Here is a 16727-nt window from a genome sequence, read left to right as displayed (position 1 = left end):
AGAATAATTAAATTCTCGCATTTTGTTTTTCTTTTTCTTTTAATCTTAACATTCCGCATATTTTGTTTTTAATATATTGTTTTATATTATTCGAATGAAGTTTTTTGTTCAACCGACATCTGTGTCAGTTTTCATATCAATAAAATCAATGCTTCCCAACCTCTTCATCACCACTGAAGGCCTGGTTTCTTAGGATACGTCAGCGTCAGCTTGAAACAAACGTTTACCTCTGATTGGTTAATTTATGAGTTTGACAGCATACGTCATCGAACGCTCAGCTTGAACGACAACTGCCGTCCAAATCAACTGCAGTTGGATTACAACGTGACGTTAACAAGAGAAGCAATGGCGGACAGCAGCCAACAACAGAGCATTGAAACCAGCCAAGATTTTAATTTTACGTGGTGACGTTATACGAGATAATTACGTGGTGACGTTAATTGTTTATATTTTAGACTGCTTTGATTTAATAGTTTTAATTTAGTTTTACTTAAACATACCTTCCAAAAAACATGTTACAGCGAAAAATTAGTAAAAATGATTCAGCATTTTAACTACTAGAACGTTAAATCAATGAGAACCTTGTGCATATATTTTTTTCAACGAAGTGTCTCCATCTAGGGTTAGCAGGAGACAATCACACTGGAAGTGTGTTGCTTATGCCCAGTTAACCCCATTGTCTTGTTTTAGTTGATATCACTGCAGAAAACCCCGTTTCACATAGATAAGTTATGGGAAAATTCACTAGGGATTTAAGTGTTGTGTTGGCAATATCAGGATATTTCCACAATGACTTTCATCAAAAACACTGTCAGAATTGTCGTCCCTAACGTAGTCTTAAGGCCACCGTTATTTACTATCTCCAGCAGTTGATCTTCTTTTAGCGCAGACATCCTTGATTCGACTGATTTGTTGATAAATGCGCCGCGGATCCATCCATTAACAAACTAAGGTAAACAACGTTAAAGAGCACAAAAATATTATTAAATGCATTTAACGTGCTCTTTAACGTTGCATACCTTAGTTTGTATTTTAGCACAAAGGTCGCCCATTTGTGTATTCATCCATTAACAGTTCATGCGTATTTTGTGGTTAGACATGTGATCGTGAATCAACTGGGAAAATGAATATTCAGGCTCAGACTCGCTTAAAAACGCACTAATGACTGAAACATATCTAAACTGTCTTTGTTCACGCACCGTTCCCACAACTCCAGTAAGGCTTCAAATTCAACTCCTTTGTCTGCGAACTTAAAAACAGTCGTCATTTTCCCCTGAAGGGGCAGATAGAGTTTATTAAGCAGACTGAATATGTCACAAAGTTAAGCCACATCTTGTGACTAAAAAGTGCTGCAGGTGGTCACCCCCTGTAGCACTTTTCTAGTCTGAGATAAATCTTTGCAATGGCTTCGGTGATTCAAATACTCTGATTAGTGATTTTCTTCTAGATAACCGTGTGGTAAGAGAAGGCATCTGTACTTTGAATCCACCTTCTTATCTCACAAAGCTGCTCAAACAGGTGCGAGTTAAGAGCATGTGCTTTGATGTAGTTAATAGCTTCAACGACATCAATCAATACGCCGTTAAATTCCAGGGACATTTTTCTACTTGCCAGAATTTCCCTGTGATTGAGAAAATGTGTAGATTCACTCGTAGAGGCAACCTCTTTAATAAGAGTAGTCAATCCAGAGAGTCGTCCGGTCATGGCAGCAGCTCCGTCGGAGCATATGCCGACACAAAATGACGATTTTAGTAGTTCTGATATACAACGATGATTTGAACAATTCTGCTCCAGTGGTGTTGGTTGAAAAAGAAAGTGCTCACAACAAATCCTCATGCACATCTATCATACACATGGCACATAAAGACGTAGTATTGCTTTGTTTTCGATATTTTGCAACATTCGCCAACCTGGAGTGCATACCGTGGTGATGTATTAATTCTCTTCAATTGTGTCTCAATGTCATTGGCAATTTTTTCAATGCTTTCAGTCATAGTGCTATTTTTTCAGCAGCAGCCTAGAAGCTCAGCTTTTTAACCTTTACAATATGGTTAGCCACTAAATATAATGCATACTCTGCATTCTCCTTTATTGGTATGGCAACTATCATAAATTTCTTCTGTCCTTCATATTCTCGTTTTTTTTTCTCGCATCCATTCCTCTTGTCCATGAAAAATCACACAAGCCCGAGAAAAATACACCACAGTGGATAAAAGGGAAGTAATTTAATGTTCGTTGGGTAATCCGGCACCATTTAATCCACGCACCGGTACTGATTGACAGCCCGAAGGCTGTGGACCACTGATTAAAATGGAATGACAAGTTGAGAAAAATGAGCATTTTCGACGCCTCCTTTCTTTTGCGTTAAATCAAGGTTCTAAGCTAGTAAAAGCTGCTCGTATCATATGTGTATGGAAAAGGTGTTATAGCTGTAAGAATCGCTCACAACTGGCATGCCAAATTTTCAAATGAGATTTTTTACCAGAAAGATAAACATCGTTCTGGCCGTCCAGTTGAGTTCGATGAAGAATGATTAAACTAAATTTTCGCAAGAAAATGTGCGTCAAACGACAAAAGAGCTTTTAGAAAGATGGAACACTCTTACACTTAAAACTTTTAAAAGCATTTAAGGAGACTGCAGAAACTTATTTGCTTACCCAGTACTCACTATAGTTTGTCTAAGCTAAGAACTCCTCCCGCCACAAAGTCTAAGGACGTTTGGCGCTAAGGAAACATTTTAGGGAGGGTAGCTTCACTCTAGGAAAGAGAATCCCTATTCTCTCGCCGACCAGAGCCGAAACCACTCCAAAACAGTAACCTCGCACCCCTACTTGAAACAGTCATACATCGTTACCATAGTCACCGCCACAGGTCGAGACGAATGTCTGGAGGAGTTCTTATTTTAAACAAACTATAGTCGTACATACTCTCTCACTTTTTCACCAACCCATGACTTCGGTTAAATATAGGAAAGCCAGATTTTTTCAGCTAAACCCATAATTAGAAAACTAAAACTTAGAATTTCAAGTTTAATTTAACGTCTGTTTGGAGTGTATGGTAATAATCAAATTTCGTTAATAATACTATTCTAAGTCATAGTATTGTTAATACTAATTAAACGTGTTGTTTGTTATTACTCTTCGCGAGGAAATGCTAATTTTTTTCAAATGAATTAATTTCTTTAAACCAAAATGATATAAAACTAAATTAAAATTAATCATTTTTCAAAAAGAAATCTAGTCTGAATAAAGTAATGAACGCACTACAATTTATGTAAATCGAGTATCGAATTAAAAAAATATATATTTTTACTTACGTAATGTGAATTGTCTTCTTCATTATACGCCAGTTTAACAATGCCGAAAGAACCCTAAAAAGATATAAAAATAAATAAGTGAAACTAATTTTATACTAAAACTAGGAAAAATAAACTTTCCTTGAAGCTAGAAAATAAACTTAGAAGACAAAAACTCTCCATTGGGAATAAGATGATGAAAAAACATGGACAAAACGTTTTCTTAAAAAATCCCCATGTATTTGAATAGCGACGTTTTCAAGAAAACATTTTTGAGCATAAAATCTTAATTTATTATTTATGTAATATATTTTGTCTTGAAACACTTCAGATGACGATTGTTAACTAATTGGGCACAAATAGTTGTTCGGGTGCAGTAACTTTAAATATTATAAAAAAAGCTTTATTTTAAAAGATTTTTGCTTTTTTTATCTTTATACTTTTTTTCTTTTCGTATTTCTTTGTTATAAAAATAAAAGAGCGCAACTCTTTTTCTAGAAAGAGTTTTGAAACACAAATTAATCATAAAAATTTAGCATATCAGGTTCATAGTTTTATTTTCAAAGAATTTAAATACTAAATTAAAACGATGATATAAAATACATTGAAAACTGCCGATTTTTATGACAACAGAAGGAGTATACAAAGTATTTTATCTGCAGTGTTCTGCTTTGATTAAGCTGGAAGACCATAAGTTATATTATTAGAGAGATATATGATTACACAACAAAATTATTATAATAGCCTTAATAAATAAAGTATTTTTATTACCGATTTACAAATGCATTTTATTGTCAAGCTTTTATAAAATAAAATGTTGGTTATAACATTACATTCTAATTTTTTTAATAAAAGGTGATAGATTTTTTAAATATTTTAAAGCAAACTCTAAAATTGTTAATTGTAGTTAGCAAATCATTAATCGAATTAATTAGATAGATCCTACAACTCACACAGCTCAAGTGATCTTCCGGATAAGATGAACTTCAGCCTTCGTTACATGACAACAGGTGAATACTTTCAACGACAAGATAGCGCTAAACCATGACGACTAAGACTTAGTGGCTTAATTTTAATAATTATTAATTTTCGTGTATAATTTATTTTTTCAATTGGATGGCGAGCAACACCGAAATTATTAGATCCAATCATGCGCTTAAAGATGCATTTTAAATTAACTCTGATGTTTCAAAGGAAACAAACACCTCCGAAATGTTTTATGTGTTGCTAGAGTTTTAAATTCTCGTAAAACATTGCAAGAACATTTTAAACGGAGCATTACAGAAACATTTCAAACAGGACATCACAGAACCATTTTAAAATCATATAAAGGTAATGCGATTAGGGGAAACAGAATGTGCTGTGCAAGACTGAAACATTAAATTCTGTATGGAATTTATTATGAAATTTAGATTACGACAAATAGATAATAATTTTAATATCATAAGTTAACACTTTGTTGACAAGTGATTTTACACAGAAATTAAGTCATGCCACTGGCTATTACTTTGTAATTGAATACGGAAGTAAAGTGAAACATTCTAAAGAGCGATTTATTGCCCAAACGTTGTTGTCCGAGAGCAAGTTAACTTGACATTGCAAGTGCAATGATGAATTTACTCGTTACCGGTTAACAATGTGTTAATTAGACGATAGTTTCTGTCCATTTAGTTAGTTATTTAATGAAATTTTGTTCGGGTTTTATTACACGTGGTTGCATTATTAAATTTTTTTTACTTGAGATTTTACTCAAAAAACATTGCACGACATAATATATATTTTAAATCATTAAAAGAATGAAGTCAAAATTGGATAAAATGTTCAATAATTTAATTAACAATTTCAGAACTTCACTACTTTATAAGTAAAGTTTAATTGTTTTAAAAAAAGTAATTTAAAATCATTTTTTAATTGATCGATCAGAATAAAATTATCAATAAATCAATGATTTCGTAAAGAAACTTGTTTGTTGTTTATGAAACAATAAAATTAAACGTATATATATAATATGAAATAATAATTCAAGCTTATCAACGTTTATCGTATAAAAAAGATAAATTTATTATACACAATAGTTAGAATATATTTCGTAATCTAAAATCTTACATTGATAAAAACCTTTTCGGTTCTTGCTATTATATATATATGGTATGAGAAATACCTTTCCAAATGATAATCAGATAAAGCAGAAATACACTCTATAACAAAAAAATCGACACACCAAGAAGGAGTTGTCCGATTGAAACGAAAATTGGTGGATAGGAAAACAATGTACAGAATAGTAAATGATTAAAATTTCAGAACAATTGAATAATTTATTGCAGAGTTACAGTAACAAGTTCAATAAGGTGTTGACCCGCCTCTAGCCTGGGTACAAGCTGCCACACGGCGTGGCATAGACCGATAAAGCTCCCGGATGGTCTCTTGCGGTATTTCCTGCCAAATTCGATCCAATTGTCGAACGAGGTCATCAACATTCCGTGCCAGATGCAATCGCCTTCCCATCATATCCCAGACATGCTCGATGGGAGAGAGATCTGGTGATCTGGCAGGCCAAGGAAGAGTTTGACAAGCTTGCAGACAGTCTGGCATTGTCCTGGTATTGGACAAGGTCTGGCATTGTCCTGCTGAAAAACCAGCCCGGGGAGCTGCAAAAGGAACGGTAGCAAAACAGGTCTTAGGATGTCGTTGACGTACCGCTGTGCAGTAAGTGTACCTCTAATGACGACCAAAGGGGTCCGGCTGTCAAAGGAAATGACACCCAAGACCATAATGCCTTGTTGAGGGCCGGTGTGGCGTGCAATAGTGAAGGCAGAATCCCCCCTAAGCCCTGTGTGTCTCCAAACACGTCTTCGATGATCGTCAGGACACAGTTGGAATCGGGATTCGTCTCTAAAGACTATACGTCCCCAGTCGGCATCATTCCAGCCGTATCTGTTCAAAACATTCATGCATACGAAATTTCAAAGCAATCGGATGATTGCTTCTTGGTGCGTTGATTTTTTTGTTATAGAGTGTATATATATTCTAAATTTTAATGATATAAAATGATTGAAAAGACCAATTGATTAATTGGCATTTTATATAAAGATTCACGTTATTGCTTAGGTAGTAGTAATTTGAAATTCAATATTATTATTGGACAATAGCAAAATAAAATATTGATGAAATACCTTTGAATTTAATGAAAATCCTTGATTTTGATCAGCTTTGCAATAAATTGAATTAATAATTAAAAAAAACATACGATGCAAATAAAACTATTTTATCTGGAAATAATTGAAAAATATTTCAAGTTTGGATCATTCTTTAATAAATAAAATTAATTATTCAATTTAAATAATTACATTATTCCAATGAGGTTTTATTACAGTTTTTGAACAATATTTACAAGACAGAAAACTTGTAAAGGAAAGGATATAAATCATTATTTTAATCCCGTTGCCTTATTGTTAGTTCTAAATATTTGCTATCAAATATTTGTTATCTTTTATTTCTTAACAAAAATATTTGCTCTATATATTCTGTCTAGAAAATTCTAAATTATTTTTCAATCTTTAAAATTTATGTTCGAAAATGTGCTTATCTACAAACACATGATTTACAATTTTAATGAAACAAAAATTCCTTGATTGTGAAATAATAATAGTAACTCCAAAGTTTATTAAACTTTCAATCTTAATCTTTTATTGAACTTTCTTATCTTAAGCTTCCATTGAACTTTCAATCTTAAGCTTCTATTGAACTTTCGATCTTAATTTGCTATTGGGTTAAACTTACACAATCTTCCCTTGAATTTTCAACCTTAATCTTCTATTAGATTAATCTTCTATTGAATTTTCAATCTTATATTTTCTAAAAATAAAATATCTAACTAAATTCTACTTTTAATAATATTATAAAAAACGGAATTCGGGTTTTTTAAACAATAATCCCTTAGAACAAAATGTCTTCTTTTATTGTTCATTCGGCCTGAATATATAAATATATATACTAAAAACCACCATGCTTCAAAACTCTAATACAAAGAAATCGTACGTGTGTGTAAAATAATTGGGCATTTTCTTCCTGGTAAAGCAAATAAACATTTTTAGTCTCAAATGCAGTTATCTTCCTTCCTAGTAGTTGTTTACCCCAGACCGAGATTTCTGGAAATGTCTGACTCAACGCAAAAATAAACCGAACTTCTTCAAGCTGAAATATTTATTTTTCACCGGCATTAGGCAAAATTCCTCGCATGGTAAAGAATGAAAGAGAGTAATATAAGGGAGAAAAGAATTCCGGTCAAAAAAGCGTGGGGGCACACTCCATTTCTTAGGGAAATCCAGGAAATAAAAAGTATATTTTCATTTTGATGGTGAAACCTACAAAACACAAGAATAAATAAAAGTAATTAAAATTTTGTTTTGAAAAAAAAAACTGCAAATAAAGCTGAAATTCAGCTCTTAATCTTCAAATAGCGCTCTTCACCTTTTAATTCTAAAAACAAAAAGGTTTTTATTCGTTCATTGTGTAAATTCGCATTTTTATGACTTATTAGTACCAGTTATATTTTACTTCTGGTAAGACTGATGGATTATAAAATTTATTTTTTCAGTAATTTTTTTAGTAGAATTCATAAGTAATTCAAACATCCACAAAGATCTCAAAATTCCGTTTCTATCCGAATCTATACACAAATTAAATGCAAACTTCTACGACAAAGCCATAAAATGCAGCACAGCCAACTTCAATCAGATTTTTAACTTCGAGAACTACAAAAAAGACGATAAACTAAGACCAATAGCCTCTCATTTCACCTCCGACGCCTCATACCACAACTATCAGCACAAATAATAGTCTTCAATTCCAGCATCTATAGTCTACATTAATAATCCAAAGTACCAATAGTCCACTGCATCAAACACTTTACCAATACTGAAATCCTGACCTATGTTACTTCACGTTGACAATCAAACTACAGCCATCCACAGATTACAGCAAGTTGCTCTTATTATTTTCATTTTCCTTCAGTTATACAAGCAAGGTGCTTGTAACAGCCATCCCATAGACTGCTGAACTCAAACTGTCTTTTATTTTAACTTTTTTATACTATTTCATGATGTATGGGATATGGGGCCTTCTGCGCGGCCCAGGTGCCCAATTTCTTATAAATAAATAAATAAATAAAGTAATGAAAACTATCGTGAATAAAATATTCAGCGAACTCTTCAAGAGAATTAGGATGCTGTTGTCGTATGTTGGCTTCTTTAACTCGTTAGGACACAGTTTATAGCGAATGATACCGATTAGACTCGAGGGAGAATTGAATTTTGTTAATAAGTTTTTTAGTTCGTGAGCATGCATGTAAATTATTTTAAATCATTTTTTACACTATCACTTAGTAACAATTTTGTTACTAACACGATGAATCTTGTGTCTGGATGTACTTGCCATTTTGAACTCAAGTTAGAATTGCAATAATGCCAAAATAATACAAAAATGATGTAAAAATCACATTTACCGAAGATATTACTCAATCTATTTTGTATTTGTGTATAGTATATAAAAGCATAGAAACTTTCTGTGGTTAGCCTGGCGGCAAGGGAATTTTAAGATATGACTGATGCACTATGAGAAATTTCTAGTCAACACTATGGTTACCAGAAGTTAAAAAAGTACACGATCTACAATTTATATTTGTATTCAAAGAAAGCAATCAAATCTTTAATGCCTGTGAAAATCTCTCGATAACCTTGTAATTTATCAAACTCAGAAGTCATCATCATATGTTTCATCATCATATGTTCATCATCATGTCATCATCATATGTTTTTGAGTCATCATCATATGTTTCAACGAAATTTAAGAACAACTTTGCAAAGTACACAGTAAAAAATTGTGGATCAAATTATGGTTAAAAAAGTACCGGCACTGAGGGTGCCGCTACTTTTTACCATAAAATCCATTTTCACTGTAATATGTTATAGTTCAAAAACTTCGATGTACCGCAATTTATACAGTATAATTGCCGTAAAACCACTGTAATTAAATAAATATTGTAAAATTACGATTTAATTTTTCACTGTAAAATGACTTTCACGGATGAGGCATCCAAAATACTGGTACTTTATACCGTAATTTGATCTGGAATTTTTAGGAGTGTAGTTGAAGTTCTGTTTTGCTTAGAATAAACAAACATGTTTGGATATTTAAAAATATTTTTGTGAAATAAAACTTTGAAACAGAATTTTCTAAGCTTACAAATCATCCTTTGAGACCACTTCTAACTTCAAAGGAGTAAATTGAAAATAAACAATTCCCCAAAGAGATATTTTAAAAGTTTCTGGAAATACTCTTGTTTACCAAAGGAAACGAAATAGTTTCGCAGATAAAAACAATATCCCATAACACTCATCCACTTATTTCGTTTTCATTGCAGTTTATACACCTTTTAAATAAACAGAACTTTTCTGGTTGAAACGCTTTTATGGAACATTAAGTTCCGAAAAATAGGAAATGAATTAAAACGATAAGAGCTTCAAAAGGCTTTTCTGTTCATAAAAATTGTATGTTGAATGTCATGTAATACTTGATATGGCATAAAGCATTTAAACTATAAAAATAACTGTAAATTCTACAGTAGAAAAAACGTTTTCTTCTGCAAAAAAAAAACGGTTTAAAGAAGAAAAAAAAGATTTTTTTTTTCTGTTTTTATGCTATATCCCCGCTCACTGAGCAAAATTTTTGTTCTTTTAATAGACTTTTTCTGTATATCTGACGGTTTAAAGCTGTTTTGTTAGCATAGCAGTTATTCTCCGATTTTCATTGCGTTAAAACTGTCAGACATTAAAAATTTCTAACATATAAAATCTGTCAGTTCAAATTCTAGTTCTTTCCATGGAGTCTGTACTACAACTTTACATTTTTACGAATCCTTTTAAGATTGTTTTCTATATTTGCACTTATTTTTCAGCAATTATTTATGGTTTTGTACATCGTATAAATAAAACTGTGATTCATTTTCATTGTCAAATTGATATTCTACCTCATTTTTATATTTCTTTAAATATAATTTTTGGTAAAATAAGTTTTTGCACATCTTACTACAGATGGATAACTATAATTTTAAACTTTTTTAAAACAGTCAGTATGAAGATTTTTCCCTATGTTGAAGCTATTGAGCTGCGGTAGCTCAAAGGATAGAGCTCTCGCCTCCCAATGAGTTGACAGAGGTTCAAATTCCAGCATCGACTAGTCGTACGAATTCTGCTTTCGACTCCATTCATCCATTATATCATCTATTGTAGATATAGATTTTATGATTAAAATAACAGAGTTTGTTTATTAAATTAACAGTACTTATCTGCTGAAAAAACAGGTGCCTGGTTTTAAATAACAGTATTTTTCTATGAAATAAACGGTTTTATACTGGCATTCCAGCTGATAGTATCTTTCCGTAAATTTAACAGATATGTTTTTACTATGTGTCTTTTAATACCTAAAGTAAATGGCTAAAAATGATTCCAAATGAAAAGTAGAATGAATATTTAAGAAACATTTTAATACTTCGTAATTTAATACATATTTCTTAAATTAATTCAATGCTTCGTAACTGAATTACATAGTTCTGTCGGCAAGCATAGTCTTGAAGATCATATTGAGAAAATAATTTATTCGTTCCATACATATACATATTTGTATATTTCCAGTACATATTTGTATATGCGTATTATAAATTTCGAGCAAAAATTGCTAAATAATATAAGATTTCGAAAAGTAAGAGGTAATCCTAATTAATAGCTAATATCTTACTAACATAAAATTAAAACATATGTAGACTTTTAAATTTAAACAAAACTCAAAATGCCTTTTAAAAAAAAATGGACAGAGCTTGATATGTCTAAAAGTTAGCCTTTAATTAGCATTAATCAAACTAAACATTAGTAATACAAATATTGAAGTGCAATATGAGAAAAAGACATACTTCAAAATACAGGTTAATGAAAATGGATACAAAATTAATATCGAAATTCACATAGCATATTTTTATTCTCTACGATAAATTTTTATTCGGTTGTGAATTCTATTAAAATACAAATAAAAAACGAAATCAAATGAAATAGAATAAAAAGCTATTTCCTTAAATTAATATTCTTTAAATGCCAAAATTTTTAAGGCTGGGATAGTCAGACTGGTAGGTCATTGGACCCATGTCCAAGAGATCGTGTGTTCGATCCACGCCGGCTGAAGACTCCCCGTGCAGTAAATGGTGGCTGATGCACGTTAAATTTGTTGAGTCACAAAGTCATCCATGTTCCCATAACAAATCATACCTGTGGGGGTACTATTCCAGGAGTTTCTTTGTCTTCTGGATTGGTTCAAAATTACAGGGCTACGAGTTGAACATTATGAGTCGTAAACCCAAAATTGGGTCGGCTGTTCAATGACGGTTATTAAAAAAATATCAATTTTTGAACAGTGATGGCCCAGGGGATAGAGCCTTGGCCTTCCAAGGACAGTAGCCGGGTTTGAATCCCCAGCGATGGCTGGTCGATGCAAATTCCACATCCGGCTTGCACCGACCACAGTGCTGACGTAAAATACCCTCAGTGGTAGACGGATGATGAATTTGAGTCCCCTTGCCGTCAGGCTGACCGTGTTTTTTTTTCGGTTTTTTTTTCCATGTAGATGCGGGTAAGTTCCATCAAAAAGTCCTCCACGAAGGCAAATTTCTCCCAATCACTTGATCCAGGAGTTCTTCGTCTGTTGGATTATCGGTTCTGTTAGATTGTCGGAATTATATTTGTACTATAAGTAAAAAATACAAAAAAAAGTAGTAGGAAAATTGTTTTAATTTATATTTAGAAATAATTGGTTTTGAAAAGTAAAAACTTTTTAATGATAAACAATTATTTCTAATTAGATATTAATAAGTACAAATTTGAAACATTATTGCTCTCAGCTTTTTGAAGGTTTTACTTTTAACGCAGAAAAAAGATACCGATATTTCATTTTTTATTTCATAAACATAAATTTTTAAAATATTAAACGTAATATGTTTCGCTTACTTTGATCTAAATTAATACAAAATAATGAAAAAAAGTATAAAAAATATGTTTAATACGAATTCTGCGTCAAAGGGTTAGTACCTACACAATCTGAGCTGCTTTTAAAAATAAGTAAATCACTTGCGAGCTGATTTTCATCTCAAAACTGTTTTTTAAGTATATTAAAATGATGAAAATTTTATAGTGCTGTGACAGACAAGAAAATATTCTGATGTAATACCGCATCATAAAGGATAGAAAAAAAAGTAGATAAGGTAAATTATTTAAAAAATACACTTGATTATTCTTTAAGAATGCAAGTTAAATTTCTAGTTAAACATGCTTTGACATATCTTACTGTATAGAGAAATCAATTTTTTAGAAAGCTTTTATCATCATTAAAGCACTTATACAATGAAATTTCTTTCCTAGTTTTAAAATTAACCATTATTTTCCAATTCTTTTGATTGTTTAAGTAGTTTACTCCACTATGTAAGTCTTTTTCTTACATATAATGTTTTTTTTCGTCCTTTATTTAGTCCAATATTACTACTCGCTTAATATTTCAGTAAACTAACAATAAATAGCTTTTGAATGCGTTTTCAATTCAAAAACTTCATGTTTACAATTTATAGAAATAGTAAAATATATTGATTTTATTATCATTCTAAAAGTATTAAAATCTCAAGTGGAATTCAACTACAGATTGACGAAACGGAAACGAACCAGCAAACGATTCAAGGTTTACGGATCATGGAATATACCCTTTACCGAAGTAAAAAGCTTTTAACATTGACCAACATACATTACTAAATCTATCTAAATTCAAAGGATGAAATGGGCTAGACATCTATTGCGGTCACCGAAGAAAATGTAAGATAAAAAGGATTTTTATGACTAAGCCCTGAGAATGGACTAAGGGGATGACCCAATGGTCCGATTCTGCAGATAAGGACTCAAGAGTAAAATCTGGAGAATCATTGCTGAGAGCAGAAAAAGATAGAAGAGAATCCTTGAGAAAGCCAGGATCCATCCCATGCTGTCGAGTCAATAATGATGATGAAGTTTGGTAAATGAGAAGAAAAGATGATGCGGGGGGAAAATATATAAGCTCTTGTTGTATTAAAATGTCAAATTTATTTTATCAGAATTTTATTGTTATTTTAAGCGATTAATAAGAAATAAATAACGAAGCCATGACATTTAATTCGACTGTTTTTGCTTTATTTAAAAAAAAATATTGTTAAACCTATAGCCCGAAATTCGAATTTATGGAAGAAATACGACCCTGTATACCAAAAAATTAAATACGTGGCACCTTAAAACTTAAACGACATATTCCACAGAAACAATCAAATTTTAAAATCTATTGCGTTTCTTGAAATCTTTTTCGTCACATTTTCAAGTTGTTTTGAAAAATTCGTTTCTTAATTTTTTATAAATATTTTTTCAAATTTTTTATTAATAAAATATGAGCTTTTTTAAACTATTAAAATATTCTAAAGCTGGAAATCAGATCAACATTTCGAGGTCTGGATTCGAATCATTGAAAAATGTCTCTCGGAAAACACGATTGTGATATCAAAATCTATATCTTCTGCCTGTTACATTATTCTGTGATGGTAATAAATATTCCAATAATTTATGCATCAAAAATCCACTTAAACGTATTATTTCTGTAGCGTGAAATGTATACTTCTTAACGTATAAACGTAACTTCTGTATAAACGTAATAAAGAAAAAAATTCTCTCTTTCTTAAGTGAAGAATAGGGCAACCCTTAAATGAGATTTTTAACGCTTTGCATTTATTGATTCAAACACTTCGCAATTGACTTATATTAAAAAAAAATAAGAAAATTTAAAATTGAAATTCTAGAGAATTTTAGAAACAATACTACTCGCAAAATTTCAAAAATAGTAACAGAAAATCTACAAATATAAAACTAAAAATTCACAAATTCTATAAGTGATAACATTTTTTCATGACTTTTCACTTTATATTTAATTATAAATAAATAATGTTTAAAAAACAATTTCAAAGTTATTTTTTAGTTAAACAGTACAAAAGCAAACAACTTCTTACCTGTCCGATTTCTCCTTTTAATCGATAATGATTGAGCTGTTCATAATTTGGATGAGATTCCCAATAAACTTTCCGACACTCTTTCGGTTGATGGCGAGGAAGTCTCGGTGATGAATTCGGTGAGCAATAGGGTGAATATGGCAGGGAAGGATAAATTGGACGACCTTCACCATTGGATGACAATGTGTGCGAATCTCTAGAGTTACTGTAAGTTACTCGAGGCACGGAGTTCCGACCACACCTAGCAAATGTCCTCAGCGGACCACTGGGACACCACATTTCAGAAGGACTTGCAAACACTTCGGGTTCTGACGCAGCTGCTGGCAAAGAACCTTTCCTCATGCTGTCCACGGTCAGATAAGACATTTGGTCACAAAAGTTCATAGATTCTTTATTGGCTGATAAAGACTGATCAAAGGAGACACTTCGAGCACCTTTTGAGCAGAAGGGTGGTTCCCAAGCGGGCTTAGTTTCAGAACATTGTAAAACTGTTTCATTTTGTGAGCACTCTTCGGGAACAGGGCTTGTATCAAGGCAGGATTGGATTTCTGAAGACACTTTTGGCGACGAATTTAAAGAGCACGTAGTTGCGTTTTCCGGTGGTATGGAACTAACAGCCACATCGTCATATTGAAAATAACAGTCTTGCGCACATACTTCCGAAGATGGAACACCAATAGATTCATTTTTTTCTACAATTGGCACAGAATTACTTTTAGCATTTAAGTTATCTGCTTGGGTCACAGAATCAAGAGTGTGTGATTCACAGAGTTGGGCAGGTAAAGATTTTTCTGAAAGTTTTTGTGCAGATGAGTCCATTAAAAAAGAGTCTAAACCATAGCTCTCTTTAGCCAGGTATTTTTCATTGCGAGTATTTTTGTGATCATTGGAACTTGGAGATAAATCAGGTTGGTTACTTACAAGTGGCTGTTTATTAGTTCGTGGTTTCGAAAGATTTGATTCTGATTCAAGGTGAGATTTTTCATAGGATTTATGAGGGTTCTTGTGTGAAGTATCTAATGTTTTAGTTCGTACACACGTAATGCCAGAGATTTTAGGTTCTTGAACGCTTTGAAAGTCACATGCTGAAGTTTTGTAATAGGAATTGTTCTTAGAACCACATAAAGAGTTCTTTTTCTCTACATCAGAATAAACAGCATTTAATCTGAAACAATTATAAGAAAAAAATTTAATAAATAAAAGAAAAAAATTCTAAGAAATACTTATTTATAAGCATTAAAGATTTCAAATTCATGATTAATCAATATTAATATCAAATTTTTATTTAAATAAAGTGTTCAGATAAATTAAGATTTCTTCAGATGAATTAAATTTTTTTAAATGTTTCAACGATGAACTATAATATTTAGCAAATTTGCTGCAGTTTTAATAAAATATTAAATTGAACTATATTTTGGTTGAATTTCGACCATAATATAGACATTAAATAATTAATCCCAAAACACTAAAGCGGAAAGATATGACTTCTTAAAAATTTCATTCTCTTCAAAAATATACAAATCTATTATCACTACAAGCGTATAACAAGCACAAATATAAATAACCGCTCAAAAATAGCCCCCCCCCCATTTTCACGATAGCCTCCCCCCCACGAGAATGCGATGAAACAAAAGTGATTTGAAATATACGAAAAATAAACGAAATAAATAACTAAACGAAAAATGGGAAAATAAAGGTGAGATGCCAAAAATAGAAAAACCACAGTAGCCGAGAGGGGTATTGTATGTGAATCCATTTATGTATTTTTGTGTATCAAATTTCTATATTTTTGAAGCGAAAGAAGTTTTGAATCAAGCAACATAATAAAGATAGTTTAAAAATATTAATTTGAATGATAATTGAGTTTGAAGTGGATACCGCATTAAGATTGCCCCAATTTTCAGCAATATAATAGTTTAACAAGCTTCACAATTTCTAACAGTGTATGTAATTGAAAATATCCCAAACGCAATAGGTTAGATGCTGCTAAAAATTTCCAACAGTGTGTAAACGTAATTGGAAGCATCCCAAATGCTGCCAAAAATTCCCAAAAAATCGGATAACAATTTAAAAAGATTCTAGGGTTTTGAATATAAGAAACGCCGCTTTGAAAAGCGATTATTCAAATTTTGCAAACGCATTCATACACGCATCAATTCAAAACAGTATGCTCGCATTTACACGAATTTTAGCATATATTTTTTACTAAGGCAATGTTCCAAGTAATCATATTCTTTAAATAGTTATTAAAAAAAACTAAGTCAGTATTTTTAAAATATTTCACTGTGGTGTTTGGCTTACAAACATCGCCACTCGTGT

General features: G+C 31.7%; 1 protein-coding gene across 5 annotated transcripts in view; it reads right to left on the bottom strand.

The window, feature by feature from the left end:
* LOC107448732 (calcium/calmodulin-dependent protein kinase kinase 2) overlaps positions 1-16727 on the bottom strand; it is a 154866-nt gene that overhangs the window by 39871 nt on the left and 98268 nt on the right. For all 5 annotated transcript variants that reach the window (XM_071181596.2, XM_043044982.3, XM_043044998.3 and 2 more), the window contains 2 exons: positions 14409-15573; positions 3317-3370 (listed from right to left, as the gene is read on the bottom strand). In XM_071181596.2, coding sequence (XP_071037697.2) covers positions 3317-3370; positions 14409-15573 — 1219 coding nt within the window. The remainder of the gene's footprint in view (positions 1-3316; positions 3371-14408; positions 15574-16727) is intronic.

The sequence above is a fragment of the Parasteatoda tepidariorum genome, chromosome 3, assembly GCF_982258835.1.
Source record: "Parasteatoda tepidariorum strain Cologne lab strain chromosome 3, Ptep-v5.0, whole genome shotgun sequence".
Taxonomy (NCBI): Eukaryota; Metazoa; Arthropoda; class Arachnida; order Araneae; family Theridiidae; genus Parasteatoda; species Parasteatoda tepidariorum.
This window is presented reverse-complemented; position numbering and strand designations above follow the sequence as displayed.